Source organism: Ursus maritimus, unplaced genomic scaffold (assembly GCF_017311325.1).
Source record: "Ursus maritimus isolate PB19 unplaced genomic scaffold, ASM1731132v1 scaffold_3, whole genome shotgun sequence".
In the NCBI taxonomy this organism is placed as follows: domain Eukaryota; kingdom Metazoa; phylum Chordata; class Mammalia; order Carnivora; family Ursidae; genus Ursus; species Ursus maritimus.
The window spans coordinates 29,291,155-29,315,019 of NW_024425563.1; the positions used below are offsets into that span (position 1 = coordinate 29,291,155).

General features: G+C 40.5%; 1 protein-coding gene across 6 annotated transcripts in view; it reads left to right on the forward strand.

Moving 5' to 3' along the window:
* Positions 1–23,614, forward strand: part of TSPAN12 (tetraspanin 12) — a 60,788-nt gene extending 37,174 nt beyond the window's left edge. For all 6 annotated transcript variants that reach the window (XM_040644067.1, XM_040644069.1, XM_008705804.2 and 3 more), the window contains 3 exons: positions 2,237–2,344; positions 6,440–6,583; positions 23,202–23,614. In XM_040644067.1, coding sequence (XP_040500001.1) covers positions 2,237–2,344; positions 6,440–6,583; positions 23,202–23,507 — 558 coding nt within the window. In that variant the 3' untranslated portion in view covers positions 23,508–23,614. The remainder of the gene's footprint in view (positions 1–2,236; positions 2,345–6,439; positions 6,584–23,201) is intronic.
* Positions 23,615–23,865: the final 251 nt, after the last annotated feature.

Genomic DNA, 23,865 nt, shown 5'->3' on the forward strand with positions numbered 1-23,865 from the left:
TATGGATTTTGAAACAGTTTGAATCGCTTTTATGTTATATGTACTACTATATGATAAATCTCCCAACTTATAACAAATATGAAATGAATTAATTGAAGGGATTTGAAAGGAAATGTTTTGATTCTAATATAATCTAATTCTAGAAGATACTTTCTTCTCTTTTGTTGGGGGCCATCTGCAAATATCTTCCGGGTATCATAGCGGTACTAAATGGGTACATGCTGCCATTTCAGTTGAATGCATACATCACTGTTAGCTTATGTAAACCTTCCCCATTAAGTCACCAGGATAAAGCAAGGGCTGTTGGGGCTGTTTTGAAGTGAAATGTGGAAAATAGTCCTTTGGAAAAAAAGTTTGTCAGAATTTTTTTATTGCTTTTGCACTAATAGCAGTGTGAATGAAAAGTGCCATTAAAGTTTATTAGCTGGTAAATTTTGCAGAACCCAGCCTTTGCATAGAATGGGCTTTGTGCTCTTAGCTGTTCCTTGCAAGAAGCCAGTTAAGTGTGTGTTTTCCTTTATGGCCAAATCACAGTATTTTGTGCCAGAACCTCAATGATCTCCTCTGTTTCTTGCCATATTTGGTCTCACATCGATTGTGGTTTACAAGAGGGAAACGACTTATATTTATTTTGTAAAATAAAATTTAAAATAAGACTGTTCTAATAACCAAATCAAGAGATTTGAAATCAGTCTGTTTCCCCGTTATTTCTGTTGTTTATGCATGGCCACCTCCTATTCATTATTCCTTCTTCAGAAAAATCTGTCAATAATATTAACTGTTTCAGATTATAAATTTCTAGAGATTTACTTCATTTCCATTTATTTCATACTCAAAGGGATATGAAATAATAACTGATAGTGAGTAGCTTGAATTTTGGTTTAGTTCCCTGAACTTTGTTGAAACCATGTGAAGTACACTCAGTCAGACCATTTTTGGGGGAAAAAGTTGTGTGCCCAGGTGTTGGTATATTTTCTTTTGTATGTACATTTCCAAGTAATAAAAAAGAAAATTAACAAAGGAAAACAACAAAGAACTTTAGTGGTCAGGAATTTTTAAACTACTTCTATTGATACTGCTATTTTTAAAATAAGATTGCAAAATAGTCCTAATCTTGAGTTAGTGTGAAGCTTGCTTGGCTAAGCCTCGTCTGTATTACTACACACATCAGATATGGATATCTGTCCCGTTTCCCAGTTACGTATTCTAAACATAATAGCACATGTGTGGTGAGACTAGGATGCGTATGTGTCCATTTCCCCCCGGGGCGCTGCAGATAAAGCACTGCGTGATGGGCTGACGAGATTTCCAGCGGGCCGCTGTGTTGTATACCTTAAGGTCTGTCATGATTAAACACTCTATTAAGGGACACGACACGGTGCTAGGTGACTTGAGACTAGAAGCACAAAAAGTGCTTTAATTTGAGAGGCATTCTTCCTAAATCTCTAGCATGTGTCCAAAATCCAGTTTTTGGAAAGATGTTTACACACTTATTCCAGAGTGAGGCATGACTTGAACTGAATTCTTTCCCTTCTTAATTCTTTTCCCTTTATTTTGGTACTACAATCTGCAGTCACTTCATTTTTATAGAAAGATTTCATTTATTTATTTGAGAGAGAGAGAGAGCACAAGCAGGGAGAGAGGCAAAGGGAGAGGGAGAAGCAGACTCCCCCCTGAGCAGGGAGCCTGATGTAGGGCTCGATCCCGGACCATCCCTGGACCATGCCAGGACCATCCCAGGACCCCAGGATCATGACCTGAGCCAAAGGCAGACGCTTAACTGACTGAGCCCCCCAGGCGCCCCTGCAGTCCCTTCAAAGACTGACTCCATAGCATTAGGAAATCAACTCCAAGGGCATTTCTGGGCAGGGATCATTTGTTAGGAGGAGCTCTTCAGCTGGGCCTGTAGGATAGACAGTAAACTGCTTGTTGTGTGATTTCCTTCAGCTTGACATTGGCATTTAATGATCTAATCTTTTTTCTTTGCTTAATGTAAAGAACTTCCTCGTTTACTGCAAACATCTACATATGGAGATTGTTCAATGAGTAGCTAATAACCTTGAGCTTAATTTAGGCCGCAAACAAATATAAATTTAAAACAGTGCTTGTTAATGGCAATACATTCCAACTATGCGTGCGAGTGTGAGTGATTATATTGAGAATGTGGGAATGTGTGTGTGTCTGAATGTGTGTGTTTGTATGTTCCAGTTGTTGATATTTTGTTTGTTATCTCCAGGTCCCAGTTCAGTGGTCAGACATGGTCACTTTGAAAGCCAGAATGACAAATTATGGCTTACCTAGATACCGATGGCTTACTCACGCTTGGAATTTTTTCCAGAGAGAGGTAAGTGCTACAATTTCTGAGGTAGAGGGTATGGAATAAATGGCACACTTTCAAAACAAATGTTCAAAGCTTTGCCTTTGGTCATTCTCTCTGTGCTGAAAAGTTAAGCCTGTGTTTCGGTTACCGCTGGTATAATTCTTTATGGAGAAATTCCTTAGGTGACTCCGTGCCCTGCTTGTCTTCCTGTGTACACCATTTCCCCCTCATCTCACGTGGTTCACGTACATTTGAAGAATTTCTTAAAAGCCATTTTGCTCAACTCCTATGAAATTTCCTTTTTTATGAGTGTTTCTTGATAAATATCCAAGTTTTATTTGAATAGATAATTTTTCGTGACTTTTAGAGCTGTCTTTATTTTAAACAGTTAAAACATTTTTTTTTAATACTGGCTCTTGTTTGGGAATTAAACATCAGTCTATCATTAAAAGTATGAGCTTTCTAGTCAGAAAGATCTTGGTTCAAATCCTGGCTCTGCTGCTTACTATTCCACGAGCTTCTATAATTTACTTAGCTTCCTTCAGCCTCAGTCTGCTCATCTGTAAAACAGGGATAATGCAAGTACTTGCCTCCTCGGGTTGTTGAGAAGATTAAATGGGACCATGAGTTTGATCTCATCTAGCTTGTGGTTATTGACTGTAGCGTTCTAAAGCGTAGGTGCTTTTTGATTTTCTTACCTAACTTGCATATAGCCCACTCATCTTCTCAAACACGGACTCTATGTAGATGTTTAAGATCTGGTGACTTACAGTTCACCTCTGGTCTTGCTTCAAATCAAGCTCCTCTCCCAAGCAGTTTCCTTGTGAGTGGAGATTCCTGGGTGACCAAGTATACCTATTTCCTTTCCTTTTGTTTTGAGCTGGGCCACAAGGCCTGTGAGAGCCGGTGTCTTACGGGATGGATATCCGCCCCTCTGCTCAGTGACTCTGTCTGGGATATGGGCAGAAGATAATCTCCAAATCTGGCTCTTTGTGTTACAGTTGTTGAGATGGTGAAAATTATCATTGTGACACAGATTTCCTATTTATTTAAATGCTTCCTGGCTTTGTTTGTTTACTGTTCATTTGTACTAAAAACAACATGAAGGGAAAATAGGTGAGATGTTAGGGAATTTATAGTAAGCTGTGGTCAGCTACTGTCCTGGGTGGAAGCTGCCTCTTTATTTTCTGGGATTTCTGTAGTAGACCATGATAATCCACGTTAAAAAAACAAAGCAAATTTTTCGAGGGGCTCCATCTTGATAGACAATGTATAGCGTTGCAGATGGTAGTACATATGTTTTTAGCTTTATTGCATGGTAAGTTCCCTCCTCCATATCATAAGCCTATTTCATTACACAAGGAGGGGGAAGACCTCTGGGCACCTGAAAGAGTTTTTAAAAGCCCCCTGTGTTAGTTTGTCAGGGCTGTGGCCATAATAAACTACAAACTGGGTGGCTGAAACAAAACATCGGCTCACAATTTGGGAAGCTAGACGTCTGAGATCAAGGTGTGCAGGGTTGGTTTCTTCAGAGGCCTTTCTCCTGGCTTATAGACAGCAGTCTTCTCCCTGTGTCTTCACATCGTCTTCCTTTTATATGTGTCTATGTTCAAATTTTTTCTTTTTATAAGGACATCCGTCATATGGAATTAGAGCCCGCCCTTGCGACCTTGTTTTAATTTAATTACCTCTGTAAAGATCCTATCTCCAAACATGGTCACATTCTGGGGGTTAGAATTTCAACATGCATTTTGGGAGGGCGAAAACAGAGTTCATCCCACAACACCCTGCTCCCAAAATAAATTGTAGAGCTAAAAGTGACATCATCAGGCCCCCGTTGTCCTGACGACTCCTTCAGTGTAGTTCTGGGCACGAACCTCAGTGTAGAGGACTCTCACATAAGCCCTAGGGATCTTTCTTTAATATCTTTTTAAAAAACTGATTTTTAAAAATGTATTTCCTTACTTATTTTAACTTCACAGTTGGAGAACAAGCTTTGGAATAAATAGGCCGTGCCACACGCTAGTCTATGGGCTCCACAAGTTATTTGACCTGTGAAAACTTCACTTGCTTTGTAGGTAAAATGGTGGTGGTATTTTCCAATTTCACACGACGCTAGCAAGAGTGGCTTTATCTCATAATGTGATTTTAAAGGAGGTGGGAAACCTGCAAGGAGGTCTAGACCACAGTTATGTGTGAGGCATAATGGTGGGTTCGTGTAGGGGAGTTTTAGGGAAAATTTCACTACCAATCTAGTATCTTCTGTTGACAAAGAAAAACAACTATGTAAAAAGAGAGAAATAGTTCAGCGACTTATTAAAATAAAAAAAATATTTGGCACTGAACATGGTATGCTTAAGTTATTTGGAAAAGTCATTTCTGTGGAGCACCTCATTTCCTGACAAGGCCAGATAAATGGGCTGTTCTATTGTGGATGAAGTTTGAGTTCCAAGAACTGTACTTTTGTCATCAACATAGAAAAACACATGTCCTTAGGAAATGAGAGAAGTAGGTTTTCTCTGAGTGCAAGGACTTGAAAAGCCTGGTTTGGAAATGTAGTAGTTTATGATTTTTAGAAAGTGAAGTCTTTTTTACTACATATGTTTTCTATGGATATTCAATGACTTATGTAAAATGCATGATGTCAAATTATATGTGAGTTAATGTGTGATGTTTATGGCATATCTGTAGCTTTTAGAACAAGTTTACAAAAGGAAAATACTAAAAATACAAAAAATGTTTCTCCGAAAATTTTAGTATTACTCATAACATCAGTAATTCATCATTTATAATACTCTTAAGATGGGTTTTTCTTTTTAAAAATTAGATATTTAGGGAAATGACAAATGTAAAATCATTTTTAGTATTTTCTTTGTTTCATTTTACACGAGAAGTTCAGAATGCTCCGTAGTTGATTTTAGTTGGATTTTGAAATGGTGGATTGTGATATTTTATGATACGGTGTTAATCCTGGACACAGATTGGTCTGTTGGGCTACATAATTTGCAGAGCCAGTCACTCTTGGCAAAGTTCTTCTCGGTGATTGCCCAGAGTCCTTGTTTTTGACTATATGGAAGAGTAACTCCCTCTACCCAAGCGCAGAAAATTATCATAGTTAATTATTCTGAATCTAATCTACATATGTCCTTAAGCAGTGTTTCTAAACTTTGACCAGAGAAAGTTTTTGCTAAAACTTGGTGGAATGAGACAAAAAAAAAACAAAAACAAGAAAAGACAGCATAGTTTTTCTTAAATCCAATTTTATTCAAGCTAAAGGCACATCATTTCTTCTGAGATTGTGGTGAGAGAATATGATACTTTATTTCAAGACTCCCATTCAACTAAATAAAAATGTGTTGGCCAAACCTGTGTTTATATCTCAAACATTTTTAAAAAAGATTTTTATTTATTTATTTGATAGAGAGAGACAGCCAGCGAGAGAGGGAACACACGCAGGGGGAGTGGGAGAGGAAGAAGCAGGCTCCCAGTGGAGGAGCCCGATGTGGGGCTCGATCCCAGCACTCTGGGATCACTCCCTGAGCCGAAGACAGACGCTTAACGACTGAGCCACCCAGGCGCCCCTATATCTCAAACATTTTTTGAAAATTTACTGGTTAATGAAGTCAAGTTGGGTAATTTTTGTGATGTGTGCTTTTGGTCAACAACTCTTTCTCCAGAGATTACTAAAACTTTTCATTTAATTTTTGAATTTTTTAAGCAGCTAAATTGGTAATGAGATGATACACAAATAGATTGGTCAACTATTCTTTCGTGGCTAGAAGTTTAATGATAACTATAGTCTTCTAGTTAATTGTTTCGTTACTGTGCATATTGAGTCTGTTGCTATCTGATCACTTGTAGAGGACTGCACAGTTGGGGAGAGACTTGGTCATGCCTCATCCGGTTTCTCGGGTTATGAGCATTATTGTTCAGAATTGTTCCGTGATGGAGTCCTTCACTGCATTTCTTTGTCAATATAGAATGTACACGTATCGTTAGGTGATGACAGAAGTGAGTTTAGCTCTGGGTACAAAAATTTAAGAAATCTAACGCTTAATCTTCTGTAAGTTAAGAAAATATTTGTGTAGTTTCTGAGCCTGACCAGTCATTCTTTTGCAGTTTAAGTGCTGTGGAGTGGTGTACTTCACTGACTGGCTGGAAATGACAGAGATGGACTGGCCCCCGGATTCCTGTTGTGTTAGGGAATTCCCAGGATGTTCCAAACAGGCCCACCAGGAAGATCTCAGCGACCTTTATCAAGAGGTATGGCCATACGTGGTGAACGTATCATGCATACGAGTTTTCTTATAATGACTTTTAAGTAAAGAATCAACAACTTGGCAATGAAATTTTCCTCTTCTAAATATAAAGGCCCTTAAAGTTTTTCTCTGGTATGTGGAGAAACAGGAGAAAGCTAAAAATCAATATAAAAATCTGACCCTTATCACATGTTAACAAAGCAAATTGGGAAAGACTAGGTTTAGAATCAGTTGGCTTTTAAACCGTATCGTCTAGAACCAATTTCTGTTGCGTCCTAGGGATCCTTTAAAAACAGATCCACCCAGGGTGTGGAAAGAACTCTGGATATTCGGGAAGACAGGGTTTGGAGTTCCCAAACAGGATATGTATTTTAGGGCCTCCACGTAGACTAAAACATATGTAGGAAAAAAAATAATAAATCCCACTCTCCAGGGAAAACGCTGTCCTCTACTCTTCAGTTCCCCCTACTGGCTAATGATCAGCGATGTTAGTTTTAGTTGGCAGGTTTAATGGAGTTGAATGCTCACTGGGTTTAAAATCAATCATCACATGCCCAAGAAAGTTGCATGTCTGTGTTTTCTGGGAGAATTTATCCGAATCATCAGTTATTCCTTTATTAGCAGAAGTTTTCCTATTCCTTCATTTTTGGTGGTGGTTTTCGAACTTTGTTAGCAGCGGAATCTTAATTCAAATTAAAATCTAGAACTACACCATCCAGTAGAGTGGCCAATAGCTACATGTGGCTATTAAAATTAAAATTAAAATGTCATTTCCTTAGTTGAAATAGCTACATTTCAGACGCTTAAAGGCCACTTGAGACTAGCAGCTTCTGTATTAGACAATGCAGATATAAGACATTTCCACATTGCAGAAAATTTTATTGCAGTCTTGATCTAGAATGGAAGCTCAAAATGTAAATCAGATGGAGGGGGAGCTGCTCGGGCTGAGGGGCTGGGATCATTTCCCAGAAACATCTAGTCAAGCATCTGGGTATCCGACAACGCTATTGAAAACCTCTGGCTTACCATAAAGTAGCGACTCATATTATTCATAATATATCATTCATACGTGTGCGTACACACACACACGTACATAATACAGCTCTATAAGGAGTGAAACTTTAAAACAGAATGTCATGATTTATAAAACACACATTTATATATATATATTTCAAGATGGTTACCTTAGAAGGTTATACATTTTTCCCTAGAAATACTATTATTGTTCAAAACATCTTTTAGGCTGCCAAAGTCAGTTATAGAGATGCACAAAAATCAGGTTCATTAATTTATGGTGTGAACTATTGGGAAAAGATGGTAGATTACGTACACGAATGATCCATCATCTTTATATCTTAGATATGAGTAGATTTTGGCTGTTAAAAAATTCATCTCAGAGGACAAGACTATGCCACATGAAGCAGATCCAAAATAAAGTGCTTTGGGCTCTGCAGACATGCCACAGAGAAGTGCGCCAAGGATTTTTTTTGAGACTCAGAGCTGTATTACTTTCCTAGGGCTCTGCTGTAACAAAGTACCACAGAGTGAGTGACTTAAACAGCAGGTATTTATTGCTTCATGGTTCTGAAGGCTCAAAGGCTTGAGATCAAGGTGTCAGCAAGCTTGGCTCCTTCTGAGGGGGGTGAGGGAGACTCTGAGCCCATCTCTCCGCTTCTCGTGGCTTCATGGCAATCTTGGGTGTTCCTTGGTTGGAGAAGCATCACCCAATCTCTGCCTCATCTTCACATGGAATTCTCCCTGTTCGTGTGTATCTCCAGATTTCACCTTGTTCATAAGGACACCAAAGTGCTTTAGGGACCCACCCTTCTTCAGGACGACTTCATCTTAACCAATTATATCTGCAATGAGTCTATTTTCAAATAAGATCACATTTTGAGGTTCTGGGGATTAGGACATTTGGAGGACATACATTTGGAGGGAACACAACTCAACAAAAATTGTTGAAACAACTCAATTACTCAGGTTGTTTATTTGAAAAGATAATCAAAGAATTATTGGGTCAATGTCTCGGAACTCTCCGTGATTATGCTACATCTTTCTTTCTGGGTGAAAGTTTGAAGTAAGGATGGTTAACTAACAAGTTTAACAGTTAAAGCTGTTCATTCCATAAAACAGAAAACAGTACCGAACATTTCCAAGATATCATTAAATGCAAACATAATTGTGGATTTTCAAATACATTATAACTCACTACTAGGTTTTAAAGACACAGATGATTACGGCATAGATGTAAGTATAGACGTGAATTGAAACCTTTCCAACTTTCCTAGTGCGAACTTCTGTTAGTTTTTAGGAGTGGCAAGTCAATATGGGAAATCACTGGGCTACACCACCATATATAATAATCTCTACCTTCTTTAGCGATTAATACTGTTAATATGATTATAACCAACATTGATCATAAGAATGGCAAAACATGAATCCATTTATCAGATCTTCCCATAAAGTCTGAATATGGGCAGAGTCACTTCAATTGAACTTTGTTTAGTTGAAAAGCGTTCAGTTGAACATTTGATAAAATTTTCTTGCTGTAAAAATGCAATCCATTTTTACTAGTTTGTCTTAGATTATTTCCACTAGTAGTATTTATCATGGAATGCCTTACTTTCAGGCTGTCTATAAAATCTTGTTGCATGAATTTTGAGATTGAAAGTAGCCACACGATTGTGCAAGTGCAAGTTGAGGAACCAGATTACTTGAAAGGCTTTTTCATATTTTCATCAAAAGACTTTCAGTAGCAAGCTGGCATTGTCAGTTACGAGATGTTCTTTAGACAGACTTCCTGCAGAGATAGAGGTTCATTATATCAGACTAAATCTGCTCTTACATTTTATAATTAATAACAGATGCTGGTATTGGTAATGATATAGTGCATAATTATATGCATAGTTGACTTACAAAAGTGGATCACTTAGTAGCTTTATGGCACAAGTACAATTAAATCCATCATTAAAAATAGGACTTAGTTCCACTTTGCCCTGGAGAACATATGTTTCCTAATTGAAGAGTGCCCACACACCATGCACCTGGAAGATGAGGGGTCTAACAGGGTCCCCAAGAGAGGGACAGCAGACACCATGCACCTGGAAGATGAGGGGTCTAACAGGGAGGAACAAGAGAGGGACAGCAGAAGGTATTTACTTTGCTTGTTCCGAAGTAGCAAATACTAAGGGGAGAAATTTTAGATGTCTTCAAATATTTCAAAGTTCCTCATTCAGAACAGGAACTAGACTTACTCATTGTTGCTCCAAGGGCCAGACATTACAGGAAGGAAATTTTGAATCAATACAAGGAAGACCTTGCTCATCAAAATCCGTCCAATTGTGACACAGGTTCTCTTGTAAAATAATGAGTGTCTCATCACTAAAAATATGAAAGTCAAGGTCAGATAACCATGTCATTGGCGGGTAGGATGGGTTTTTAAATTAAGAGTGGATCTGGACTAGATGAACTCCAAGGTCCCTTCTATCTTTCATATTCTGTAAGCTCAGAGATAAGAACTGGCTTTCTTCCTGCAATCTTTCTTCAGTAGTCTGAAATCAAGGAAATAAATCATTCGCAACCATCTGGTGGCCTGCATGGTCCCTGACCCAATAATATTTTATGACACACTTGAAACCTGTGAAAAATGACAGAGCAAAAATATAGCGACAATTGCACATTTTAGAAACCTTCCCATCAGAGGTACTGTCGGATGTGGTACACATGTTCTCCAGTGCCTGTAATGAACTACACACTTGGATAAAGCATAGATGTAAGAATCACAGATGAAAGTATTGCTGATCATCAGTTTGGTTCCATCACATTTATTAAGTCAAAATGTGATGTGAGTGCCTCCTGGGCTCTGGGTGCTTTCGTTAATGCTGAGCATATAGCAGAGAATGTTGCCGGCAAAAATCTCTCCTGTATAACTTATATTCTAGTTAGGACTATAGACATTTAGCAAGATAAAAGCCGCAATAAAGAATAATTCCAGGAAGTGGTAAAAGCATTTTGAAGACTCTAAATAGGGTCGTGTGCTGGAGAATGGCTTTATTGGCGAGGGAGCTACTTAGGATGGTTAGGAGTGGTTAGGAACCCACTCTTTGAGGAAGTGACATTTGAACTGAGAGCGATTGATGGGAAGGATGCAGCCATGCAAAGATCCGCTGAAGACTTTTTTTTTTACCCTAAGAAACTATAAGTCCACAACCCACCCAGGGCTAGTCGAGACCAGTGATTACTGACTGCTTACTACCTAGTTCTTTGGGATTGTTTGTGTAACGACACTCTCGAAATACTAGGTGCATGACCTGACCTCAGCAAAACATCAGACTCCAAGTTGAAGTTGGTAGAATACAGGACTGGGATGCGTCTCTTTCTTCTCTCACTTGCTGAGTTTTCTACCATATCGTTACTAAAGTTCTCTGTCTAGACCTGATCTGGAGAAACAAAACAAAACAAAACAGAGAGACAGAAAAATAAAGAAAGGCTAGCAGAGAAAAAGGCTTTGCAGAGAGGGACTCCCAGTCTCTTGCCCGTGGACCTATGCTCTTGTGGGACGGGCTTCAAGGGAAAGGTGATATTGCTGAAATTGTTTTCAATATTTTATATGCGTTTTTTTCCGTGACTAGCGTCCATAGCTTTCATCAGCTTTTCTGGGGGTTTCATACCTAAAAGTGTGAAGAACCACAGTTGTAGAGATAGTTGAGTGTTTGCTACCCCAGGTATGAAATGAAGCATAAACATCTCCTCAGAGGGACTGAAATGCCATTTTCCTCCTCTGTATGCCACTTCAAGGAAAGTACATGGAAGTAAACAGGTGCACGACAGGCCCTACTTCAAATAGACCAAGTCAAAATGTAAAACAAAGAGGAACAGAGAGTATAGTAAAGTGTACCCCCATAGACAAATTTCTTTGTTTTGTAGTTAGAAGAAAGACTGCTATGAAAAGATATTGACTGCTCCTTCAGAAAGGTAGTAGTCACAGCAGTTCATACGAGGGCTGGACAGAGAGACGGTTTCCACACAGCTGAGTGCCTTCGGAACACTTTCCTTTCAGACCCTTAGTCTTTATAGGTTCCATGTGGTGTTGGGTTTGAATAGCAAATAGTCTTTAGGATTCCCTTGGTGACAAGTAATTTTGCCCCAAACCATTTCTGCCTCTTTAAAGTGGTTCTTTGTTTCTTCTCTGAGTAACAGAAAACATCTACAAACAGCGTGATAGGGAAGGGCAGGGGCTGGAAGTGAAGGGATGAGATCTCTCTGAGCCTTGGTTTACAGGAGGAGGGACCCAGATGGTGACAAGTATGTATAGGTCTGCAGTGCTCACAGGAGGTACGTGGACATATAGGGAGGCTCCCCCGCCTCATCCCAGTTAGAGGTGGGGCAGCTCACAGTGAACCATGTGGGACGGTTCATTTTTTGTGCGGGCGCGTCCAAGAGCACAAGCAGAAGGGGCAGAGGGAGAGAGAGAGAGAATCTCAGGCCAACTCCCTGCACTGAGTGCAGAGCCCCCCCCCCCCCCCCCCCCCCCCCCCCCCCCCCCCCCCAAACCAAGAGTCAGACGCTTACCGGACTGCACCATGCAGGTGCCCCTCGGATGGTCCGTTTTAAGTTTTTGTTCTCTCTGTTGTGTGTTATCTACTATGCGAGCTGAGGGTCATGAATTCATGCTGTCCTCCCTCACAGGTTGGAGGTCTGTTCCTCCTTATCTCCTTGGTACCCTGCTGTTGTTGGCAAATGGTACTGGCTTTATAGTCTACGCCCCTTTTTTTTCCTGGGCAACATCTCAGCCCTCAACACTTTCTGTTAACACTCTTCTCCTGTTAACAGTTAGAGAGCTGAGTCAATACTATATATCTGTTTCGACTAATAGAAACAACTTTGATTTTTATAATTTTGACACACGACATCCTAAACATAAATATTTCCTTAGCAATTCTCTGCGGTAGATGCATGACAGAAGGTTGTAGATACAAAAGAAGTTGGTGGGAGATAGGGGTATGGCTTTCTGGCAAGTTCTACATAGTGATGAGATTGATTTTTTTTTTCAAAGATTTTATTTATTTATTTATTTGACAGAGGGAGAGAGGCATCAAGAGAGGGAACACAAGCAGGGGGAGTGGGAGAGGGAGATGCAGGCTTCCCGCTGTGCAGGGAGCCCGATGCGGGGCTCGATCCCCGAACAATGGGATCATGACCAGAGCTGAAGGTGACGCTTAACGACTGAGCCACCCAGGTGCCCCAAGAGATTGATTATTTTTCTCCCAGGTTACCCGGCTCTTAAATTACTAGTAGGATTCTTCTTATGACCAAGTAAATCACCACACACACACACACACACACACACACACACACACACACAAATGAGGGGAGAGTGTTGAAGGGGAAGTGCAGGGCAGGACTCAAGAGGTCACAGTTTAGGCCCCTGGCCAGGTGCTGGCCAGTTGCATTAACATAAAGTTAGGCAAGTCTGCATAAAGGATCTGCACATCAGTGGCTAGCATAAGAGATAGGAATTAGATGAACCTAAATTGGGCACAAGAAGGAGCCAGACACAAGGTAGGCAATCTTTAATTACCATTGCGTTTATGTTTGACATGCGCAATGTGGGAACTTAGAGGGGCTTGTCATTCGTTGAGATGAACCGGGGTAGACACACGCAGCAAATATTTGGGTGGCATGGGGCCGAAAAGGGCACTGCAAGCAAAAGGGCCGTGGTGCAAAGTTGGAGCTGGAAGCTCAGCGGAGCAGGGGGCGCGAGGAGGGCCTCCTGGCAGGGCTGGACGGGGCTGGACGGGGCTGGACAGGGCAGGCACTGCGTTAGGAAGAGCCTGACTGTCCTGCTACCGCATGCATTTTATGCTAACGTCTGTGAGTAGTTCTCCAAACAGAAAGGCAAGCACGTTCACAAATTTGAGGCATGATTATGAAAGGAAGGCTTAGCACTGAGTAGTCGCGGGATTCTGATTTATTCATAATGAAACTCCGTTCTCAGATATGCACACAGAGCCTCCTGCCCGGATAGTAATCGGTCAGCAGCTTTCAGGCTCAGTGGTTATTTAGATGGAATATCCCCAAGAAGTTCCCTTCTCGGGGTTCTTTTATATGAAGTCAAAGACACTCCCTCCTGCCTCTCGGCAGACTCCATTATCTCCTCAGCAACTGCCAGTGGGGGTCGGGTCGACTCTGACTGGGGTGATGTCTGTTTTATCACCCAGAGCCCTGCAGGACCAGTTTGTGCTTGGTAGGGGGAAAATACCTTTCATCTTCGGGCTTTGCTTGATCTAATCGGGCTCCGAACGTTCTGCCAGTTTTGCTGCAGGTATACAAGTGTATTCTTTTCTTTCCCTCTCTTTCTGACATCGCTCCATTGTAGGTTTCCTGTTACCTATTCACGGTTCCACATCTCTTCTCGTCCTCTGTTAAGGAAGACTTGCAAATGTTGCCTTTAGAGTTTTTACACAGAAGAAAGCCATTACAATATTTTGGCCCGAAAGAAGCCCTGCACGAAGTAACAGTTTCAGGTGTGTGCTTCAAAATCGTTATGTGGGCATTGTGAAGCAGAGCGCAGGTGAAGGCTGGGTCTCCAGGCAGGGAGCAGGGGTGGGAAACTGCTGCAGGTGAGCCATGTGAGCCATCAGACGACACTCCGTAGACCTCATTCAGTTAGACAGGTGGATTTTGTGTGGACTGCACAGGGAAAGCACTCGTTCCAAACGCAGTGACTTGAATAAGGTGGGAGTCTATTTTTCTCTCATGAAGAGGTAGAGGGGCCAGGCTGCCGGGCACCTGTGCTGCATGGGTTCCTCCAGGGACCCAGGATAGTGAGACAGCTTCGTCTTTTTTTAATAGTCTTCCAAACTTGCCCCTGTTTTGCTCCAGTTCCAGTCAGTGGGAAGAAGAAGGGCATAGGAAGAACACCCAACGTGTTCAGCGCTACATTCATCACCTCTGCTCCCATTCCATCAGCAAGGGCTCACTTGGCCCTGCTTAGCTGCAAGGGAGGCTGGGAAGTGTGGTCTCTGGCTGGGAGGCTGTGTTCCCACAGACAACACTGATTACTGTGCAGAAGTGGAGAACAGACTGGAGCAGGTGGGGGGACTAGCAGTTTACAGGTATTGTCAGTGTAGATGAGGCAATGAATGCATGGGGGGAGACGAGGTCACACAAAGAGATGGTGTGATGTCTGCGGCAGAGGACAAAGTCAGGGGACAGCGCCACGGAAGGACAGAGGGGAGACCCACCTATTGGAGACAGAGGAGAAATGGAAAGCAGTGTCCTAGAAGTCAAGGAAGGAGAGGTCTTTAGGAATGAGTTTCCTTAGTGAGGAAGCATGGTTCAGAGGTTAAGACTAGGCTCCAAAGCCAGACTCTGGAGGTTAAATCTTCGCCCTGCCCCTTACTAGCTGTGTGACCTTGGTCAAGGTTTTCACGTCTCTGTTTCATTTTTCTCAGCTGCAAAATGCGTATAACCAAATTACCCCTGTCAGCCTCCTTTGGAAAGTGAGTTAACATCTGTAAAGCCCTTAGAACAGGGCCTGTTTACAGTAAATCCCAGGAGTGGAGGGGAGTCATAGCTGAGAAGTAAAGTAAATTAGGGACTGGAAAGTACACCTTGGATTTTTCAAATAAGATACACGTTGGTACAGCTCTGTAAACATGCATGACCTTATTGAAGTCCTAAACTATTTCTACTAAGGCACAGTATTGTTATCTCCATTTTACAGGTAAGAAAAGTGAGGCACAAAGAGGCTAAGTGATCTAACCCCGTGTAATAGCTTGTCAATGACTGAGTTCAGACCTATTTGATTCCAAAGCCCATATTTTTAGACACAAAGATTTTGAGATGTGGAATAACACGGTGAGGAACAAGCTGAGTGTTTGCAGCTTCTTTTTCACTTGTGAACCTCAATGTCTTTATTTGTGTAATGAGATAATAAGAGTACCTACCTCATTCTAGTAGTACAAAGATACATCGGGCTTCTTAATGAGAAACACTTAGCAAACCACTTGGCACATAATCAACATTAATCTTCAATGTATGGTGGTAGCTGATGACAGCAATGACAATAATTGTGATATATTAATGTATTTATTAAAGTAAATAGAACAATTAACGATCTATGATTAGATTTTTAACTAGCCAAATTGCACCCAGTTTTGCGAGTCAATACAGGAAAAGTATGCATTTTCTAGTTATATACGTTTGTGCTGGCTGAAAGTAGATTTTTAGGTCAAGGTTTGGGAACTTCACGTGGTTTCCCACTTCGCTTGTTTTAACACCTTCCTGCTTCTTACAGACGAAATTTAGGTGGCCAAAGGGCCCAATGAGAGACAGTTTGAAGGAGCAGCTTGTAAACTTGCTTCTGCTCCCTGGGTCTGGGAGCGCCCACTGCTGGAGCTCGCCCCACACACCAGAGCAGCACTGGCTGCGTTTTCTGACTCTAGAGTCTCTTTACAACCACATCTTTTTGAAAAATGAAAGATGTTCCGTAGATGCAGTCTTTTAAATTGGTGATTCTGTCTCTCCGATGGGGATATTGTGAGAATTAAACAAGATATAAGGGACTGTCATTAGGAAATAGGAAGACTTGGGGCACCTGGGTGGCTTATCAGTTAAGTGTCTGCCTTCGGCTCAGGTCACGATCTCAGGGTCCTGGGGTCGAGCCCGTCATCTGCTTCTCGCTCTCTCTTTGCCCCTCCCCACTGCTCTTGCTCTCTCTCTGCTGTCTCTTTCTCTCAAAAATGAATGAATGAATGAATGAATAAATAAATAAATATAAAATCTTTTAAAAAAGAAATAGGAAGACTTTTTCTACTGAATTTCCTATGCATGGGTTTGGTTAGCCTTAGTCTTAAGAGAACAAAAAGTCCTATAGTGAATTTTATTACTTGCTATTTAATGTTTTTTTAAAAGAAACATTTCTTTCCTGGCAGCATTTATGATTATCGGTGGAGAACATTTGATGCAACCTGTGTAAAGCTCATGGACCCATTAACTGCATTCAGGTTTTTTTATTTTAGAAGAAATAAGGCTGAAGATGATATATCTGTACCTGATAATTAACACAGTCATTTCAAACTTGAGAGTCATGTTTATTACCAAACATCCATTAGAAAAATATGAATACTGGCGTGTATTGGCACCTAGGTTTTATTTATACTTTATCTTCATAAGCTGATTAGAAGTCTGCCTAATTTTTTTATGTGGTCTGTGAATATTGAATACTGAAAAGCCGACGGGTTCTTCCAATGTTAGAAAATCATTTTGGAGATAGATCAGAGCATAAGTTCAAGTATATCATTTCCTCAAGTGAAATGAGGAATCCTGACATGCCTTCCAATAGATTCTAGGAAATGTAGGGATTAGTGATTTTTTTCTCTGATAAAAAAGTAGTTATTATTTACAGTTAATAGTTGACCAGAATTTTAATATTTCAGTGAGTAAACTAGGTTAGCCATTATGCTTATTCAGACCTTTGAATTTTCTGAAGTTATTAATGTAGGACTAACATAGCTTTATTTAGGAAGAAAAATATTCAAGATAAATCAACTTAGAGTACTTTATTTTGAGAAAGCAAATAAGTATAATTCAGTTCTTTCCACTTCTGCATAAAACCCCCATTGTGAAATGGAATGCAGTTTTGAACTTTAACATTTCTGTTTCCTCTTTGACTCACTCAACAGAAATGTTTGTTTATGCAACCGAGTCTCTATGAATAGTACAATAGGGTAGATAGAGACACATCTGTATTTTTTTCTCTAGACCTGGTGTCTTGTTTTTCAACAAAAGTTTCCAAGTTTCGCTGGAAAGTGTAAACCTCATGCATGATTATCTGACTGTCTGAAAATAAGCTCCCAACTTGTGTTCAGATTGAATTCCTTCAATGAGGATGCTGTGGAATGAACCCTCAGCCCGGGAGCTGTTTCTGTGAAGAGTTGAGAGTGGCTGAGGAGGACAGGGCTTCTATACAGTGCTTACACAGGAATCTGGGAAAATAGTACCCTCAAGAAGAGGAATGTTCTGTTGGAAACTTAATCCCTAACTTTAAGTAATGGTGTAAATGATTCACCGATATTCGGCATGATGCTTGATATGTTACAAGTTGCTACAATGCCTTCTGGGTCAGCATCAAAAAATATTAAATTATGTGCAGTATAGAAAGATTTGTATTTAATGAATTCATTTTTTTTTAAGATTTTATTTATCTATTTGAGAGAGAGAAAGCGGGAGTGAGAGAGAGCGGGAGCAGGGGGAGGGGCAAAGGGAGAGGGAGAAGCAGGCTCCCCACTGCGCAGGGCTCCATCCCAGGACCCTGGGCTCATGACCCGAGCCTAAGGTAGGTAGCCAGCCACTAACTGACTGAGCCACCCAGGCGCCCCTGTATTTAATGAATTCTAATGACAAACCGAAGTCCTAAAACTCTGTCTTGTTTGAGGGGTTATCTATGTACTTTGTAAACGAAATGAGGTAGTGATAGGGCTGACATATTGTTATAAAAAACAAAGATTCTAAGATCTTTGCTTTGAATAAACAACCCTTGCCCATCTCAACGCAGAGATAAACTTTAGGGATCATTCCCGAGATCCGGAAGGAGGCCAGGTCCTGACTATGTGTCACAGGCTACAACCGCATGTCCACACTTCCAGGGAACCTGAAAAGCTTTTTGGCCGGAATCCAAACCTTCAGAACAGCCCTGGTTGTCTTAATATTTTACTGCATTTTCTAGTTTTTTTAAGTTAAAAATCAGTGTTATTTTCAGAGAAACATTGACCAAATCAGCACAATCCAGAAAGAGCTCAGTAGGCTGATGCAGTGTATATATTTAGAAAAGTTGAGGGAATTAGGAATATTTAGTTAGGAGAAGAGAATAGTTCATGGTTTCAGATACGCTCTCCGCCTTATGGAAAAGAGATCACCTGAAAGCAGAACCCGGACCAACACATCTTATTAAGAAGACACGTTCCAATAAGGAAAAGTTGAAGAATTCGTGTTTTCAAGTGTGGACAGGATTGTCTAGTGAGGCAGGGAAATCCTTTCATTAGAAGTGCATTTTCCTTGAAGGCTCTTCTTGTGTGTTTATGAGCCATCCTTTCTTGTTTCTTTGCACATCTTGTAACTTTTGTTATTGTTGTTGAGAACCAGACATTTTAAATAATACAGTGTGGCAGCCCTGGAAATCAGATTCTCCTCCCTCCCCAAAGTTTGCTGTGGTTATTGCTTGCTTGTTCCTTAATAACTTTCCTGAACGGATTCTGTAAACTCTGTGTTCTTTGTCACGTGTGGCCACTGAAGTCTGCTCAGTTAACTTAGGGGTCAGTTAATGAATGAACAGAGATTTCCTTAAGATGCCTGGAACCAGTAAGCCTCGCAGTCTCTGTCAAGGGGGCACAGAGCCTCAAAGTCACCCAGAGGTAAGCGCTTAGTGCCTTCCTGGGTCTTTCCCTAGCATGTACCCAGCCCTGGGCAGACCCCACAAGTATCCCAGAGCTCTGCCAAGGCCCCTGTGGACTTCTCATTCCCCCAGATTTTCTTTTTAAGCTTTTTGACTAGCTCATTGTGTGCAATTATTATGCACTGCCTCAGGCAACCTCAGTGTTCCTCTGGTTGCTTTTGACAAACACCCTCAGGGAAAAGGCTGTTGGGCTGGTGGAGGTCCAATTCAGGTTCAAAGAAAAACAGCCTTGCAAATGAGGTCTTCCAGGGCACCCCGAGATAGGACAAATAATGAAGATTCTCTGAGAATGGGGCTTTGAAGGAGCTCCAATCCTATTCTGTTGCCTCTGGCTTCCAGGCCACTGGTTTTCACCGTAATTATGGGCTGTATGGGATTTTCTAGGCTACTGCAGAGCTGGGGAGAGGGGATGGGAGAGGGGTAATTAAAATGTGGCAGAGAGCGCTGTTCTGACGGAGACTTAGGTACTTTTCTGGATTCATGCTCCTCAGATTGCTACAAGCTTTGGTTATTAGAGGTCCTGTCTCTGCCAGTTTTGCTGATGTCCTGGAAGTGCTTTTTAGCCTTATTTTTAAAGGTTAAAAAGTTGAACTCATTAATTTCCAAAGTCCCCTCCCACTCTAGAACAGTCAGTGAGTATATCCCATCCCCCAAACCATCCTGGATGGTATAATTTACTATACCTTTCTTTATAAATGTGGTTGTTTAAAATATAATTAGAACTGACTTTCCCCAAAGCCAAAATACGAAACACTATAGACTGTAGTTTAGTTATCAGTCTCTGCTTGAATTTACTCACAGATTTGAAAAAGAAACATTACCTTTCCTGTATGTTTTTAAGTTAGAATGAATTAGTCAAAAGGGGTAGGAGATCTATGCCAATAAGAAGAATTATATATCATGAATACACTGCCTCATTCATAATATGGTATCACAAAAGAAGAAGAAGAACTGTCTAGGTAAAATTTAAGTAGCAGTGACTACTGAAAAGGTAAAAATCAAATGATAATTGACTTAAAGCATTTCATAGGATTGAAACATCACTATTTGTATTTCTTGAATGGTTTACATTTAATTCGGAAGTTCATTTTATTATTGCCAGATTATTGATATGTCCATTCTAACTGATCATTTATTTACTTATTAAACATCCATTTTTATTCTTAGTACTGAGAATATCAGTAAGGAATTAACTAAACATAATCTACAGCCATTTTACATCAATTTCTTTTTTCTAAAGATGGATGTGGTGATCTGGTACCGGCAATGAGGTGAAATAATGTATCCATATAGATTAATTTTCCAAATGTTTGGAGCTAAACCTTTTAAATTTCACTGTCTTGAATGTGACCCTTTCCAAACTATATTAAATACCTCTCTGCTTCGTGAGAAGGCTAGTGATCAATGTCTCAGTAGCAAATAATCCTTTTAGATTGTTACTTCACTATCCTGAAGCACACATCAGCCACCGTGGCTCTTATGAGCAAGGGCTGTCGCGTCAATGCCCAGTGGCCAGCACATCAGATCAGAACTGACACCCATTGGACTCTTACCATGTACTAGACCCCACTTTAAGTATTAAGTGTGCTTATTCATTTAATTTTCCCAATATCCCAGGTAGGTAGGCACTATTATTATCTTTTTCAGATGGGAAAACTGAAGCACAGAGAGAGTAACTTGCCCAAAGTCACATAGCTTATAAGTAGGAGAGCAGGGATTTAAAATTCAGAATTCTGGCTCTGTGGTTTAACTATTATTCTATCCTGTGTCATGCAAGGATGCTTGTTAGAATTACACATAAACATAAGAGTGAGTTGGCTCTGATGGACTAGCTGAGTGAAACTCTTTGAAAAGGATCTGAACTTCGGTGAATTTTCCTTGTGACACACAAAATATGTGTGTGCGTGTATGTGTATGCACGCATGTACGTGCATATTTGTGTGTGTACTAAAAAAGCCAGATGGCCAGAGAAGTGATTTTATTAAACCAGTGTTAATTAGTATTACATTTTAAATATTTTAATTTTGCTTTTGGTGAAATCAATGACATTTTGCTAATCTTTTGCTGTTAATTAGCATTACGTGGTTGACCAGAAAAAGCTCTTAAATATATCTATGATTAGTTTTACATGATTTTTTGTTTCTTGAGAATAATGACTTACTGGAGTAAAGTTACTGATCAGTATCTTTGAAAATCTAAGAATTATGTATTATTCATTATTCATTCTTCTCCTCCAATATAACACACATATTAACAAGTGATTCGGTAGTCTTGCTTTCCTTGATTTAGTTGAGTTCTTTGTGGAATCTGGAGAAGAAAACAAGGAAGCAATTTCCTAAGTAATTATCGATTTCCTTTTATTCAAGTAGCTGCCTCAATAGGGTAAGCAGACCGAGTCACTGTTACCAAAAACTCAGAAGAAAAGTGTTGAAAAGTCAAGTTCTTCTTGTTGGGAGTTCATTTTCCATGGGTCTCTTGCATTTCTGCATGCCCTGTGAGTGGAAGCACTGGATGCTTTTGTTTTGGACTATCTTTTCAAGGCTTTTTTTTTTTTATTGTTAAAGATTTTATTTATTTATTTATTTGAGAGAGAGAGAACGAGGGGGAGGAGGAGCAGAGGGAGAGGGACATGCTGAACTTGGAGTCAGAGAGGGATCTTGATCTCATGACCCTGAGATCATGACCTGAGCCAAAATCAAGAGTGAGACGCTTAACTGACTGAGCCACTCAGGTGCCCCTCTTTTCAAGGGTTTTTGCACAGAAAACAGCCTTGAAGGTAGAGCTAGTGTCTCCCTCCAGAGGAAAGGATGGGTTTATTTACTGTCCAGTATAATAAGATAATGTCTTTCTCCAAAGCAAAGACAAGTATGTTTACTGTCCATTATGAAAGATTAGGGTTCCCTAAACTTGAGGTTTCTCTTCCATAATGCAACCCACTGTATCCGCAGGCATGATCCGCTGTCTCCGTGTTGCCCTTGGATCTCGAGGAGCTGGCTCGTACTCTGGCCATTGCTGTTGCTATGAGTAATAACGTCTGGTCTCTGTCTTCTGCCAGAAGTCCATGCAACTGTGACAGGCTAATTTGTTTGCTTCCAAATAGAGTAAAATCTCAAAATCTTCTAAGTTCTTGAAATTTATTATTATAAAATTCTTTCCTAGATTTTCACCTTCATTTAGAATTAGCTTTCCTTTAGAAGAGTGAATTATCATTTCTTTGTTGTGGATTCAATGGAGACATGGAATGTTCTCCAGGCTTTGTTCACTGGAGAAGTGACTTACGACAACTGTTAGTCACATTCTCTCTCCCCCCCTTTGCCCCACTCCTCCCATGATCCTTGGTTATAGTTTTTCTTCCTTTCTTCTCCCCCCCCTTCTTTCAGAATTCTCTTCTATCACAGGCACTCCTTAGCTTTTTATACTTAAAACTAAACTAACAAAAACCTAACTTTTCATTCAAAGTCAGGTGTCTTTAGCATGTAGGGGAGCTAAAGATTCTTTCAAATGCTTACCTGGTGGAACTAGAACTTGATGTCATGGCAGAAACCCCCCATGTGTATTTCTTCTACAGACAGTGGGCAGAAGTGTGTGTATGTGGGGTTGGGGAAAGGGAAGAGATGGACTTCCACCCACCAGCATATTTCAGCAGTAGACTGGGCAAACATTCCTGGTCCTTGGGGAAAAATCTCTGACCAAATGAGCTATCATCTCACAGTGAATACAAATAATAAATAAGGAAACATTATTTTTGAAAATTTGGATCAGTCTGTCTATGGCAGCTTTCTGGTTACAACGGCAGAGATGAGCAGTTGCCATTGAGACCATATGGCCAGCAAAGCCTAAAAGATGGACTGTCTGGCCCTTTACAAAAAAAGTTTACCAACCCCTGCTCTAGTTGTGTTTTATGCCAGTGGCTCTCAATTTCCGGTTGTGAGGAAGACAGAAGAAGGAGAAAGCTCATCAGAATCACCTGGGCAGGCTTTTCAAAAAGGGTTCACCTCCATCTGCCCTCTAGTTCCTCATGGGCGTTCCTGGCTGAGAGTCACTGTGTTCAACTTTTATGATTCAAATCGTTTGGTTCCATTAACTGATATGGATTGTTTGTTTTCATTATTTTGACCTTCTGTAACACCTCCAAAGTAATACTGTGTTATTTCTTTTCCAGGGTTGTGGGAAGAAAATGTATTCCTTCTTGAGAGGAACCAAACAACTGCAGGTGCTAAGGTTTCTGGGAATCTCCATTGGAGTGACACAAATCTTGGCCATGATTCTCACCATTACTCTGCTCTGGGCTCTCTATTATGATAGAAGGGAGCCTGGGACAGACCAAATGATGTCCCTGAAGAATGACACGACGCAGCACCTGTCATGTCACTCAGTAGAACTGTTGAAACCAAGCCTCTCGAGGATCTTTGAACACACGTCTATGGCAAACAGCTTTACTACACACTTTGAGATGGAGGAATTATAGAGAATGTCAAAGGAGGAAACCACAAATTTATTTTATTGGACTTGTGAATTTTTGAGCACACACTTATCTGTTTCAGAAATGGGTAGAAATAAAAATGTTGCCATAAAGGAATGACTAAGCATATAATTTTCTGCCCTTGAAAATAAAGAGGGAAAAGTTCCATTTTATAAGTCACCACCTGGACAAGGGTCGATGCCCTTTATAATGCGGAGGACAGATCTAATACCCACTTTATAGCCTGTATAAGATTTTTACTGAACATGATTATGCTTTGAGGCTTATGCTTTGGCATAGTCTGACCAGCGTCTCTGAATCCATGCAAACACGTTCTGCTACGGTGGGTTTGGAGCCGCAGTAA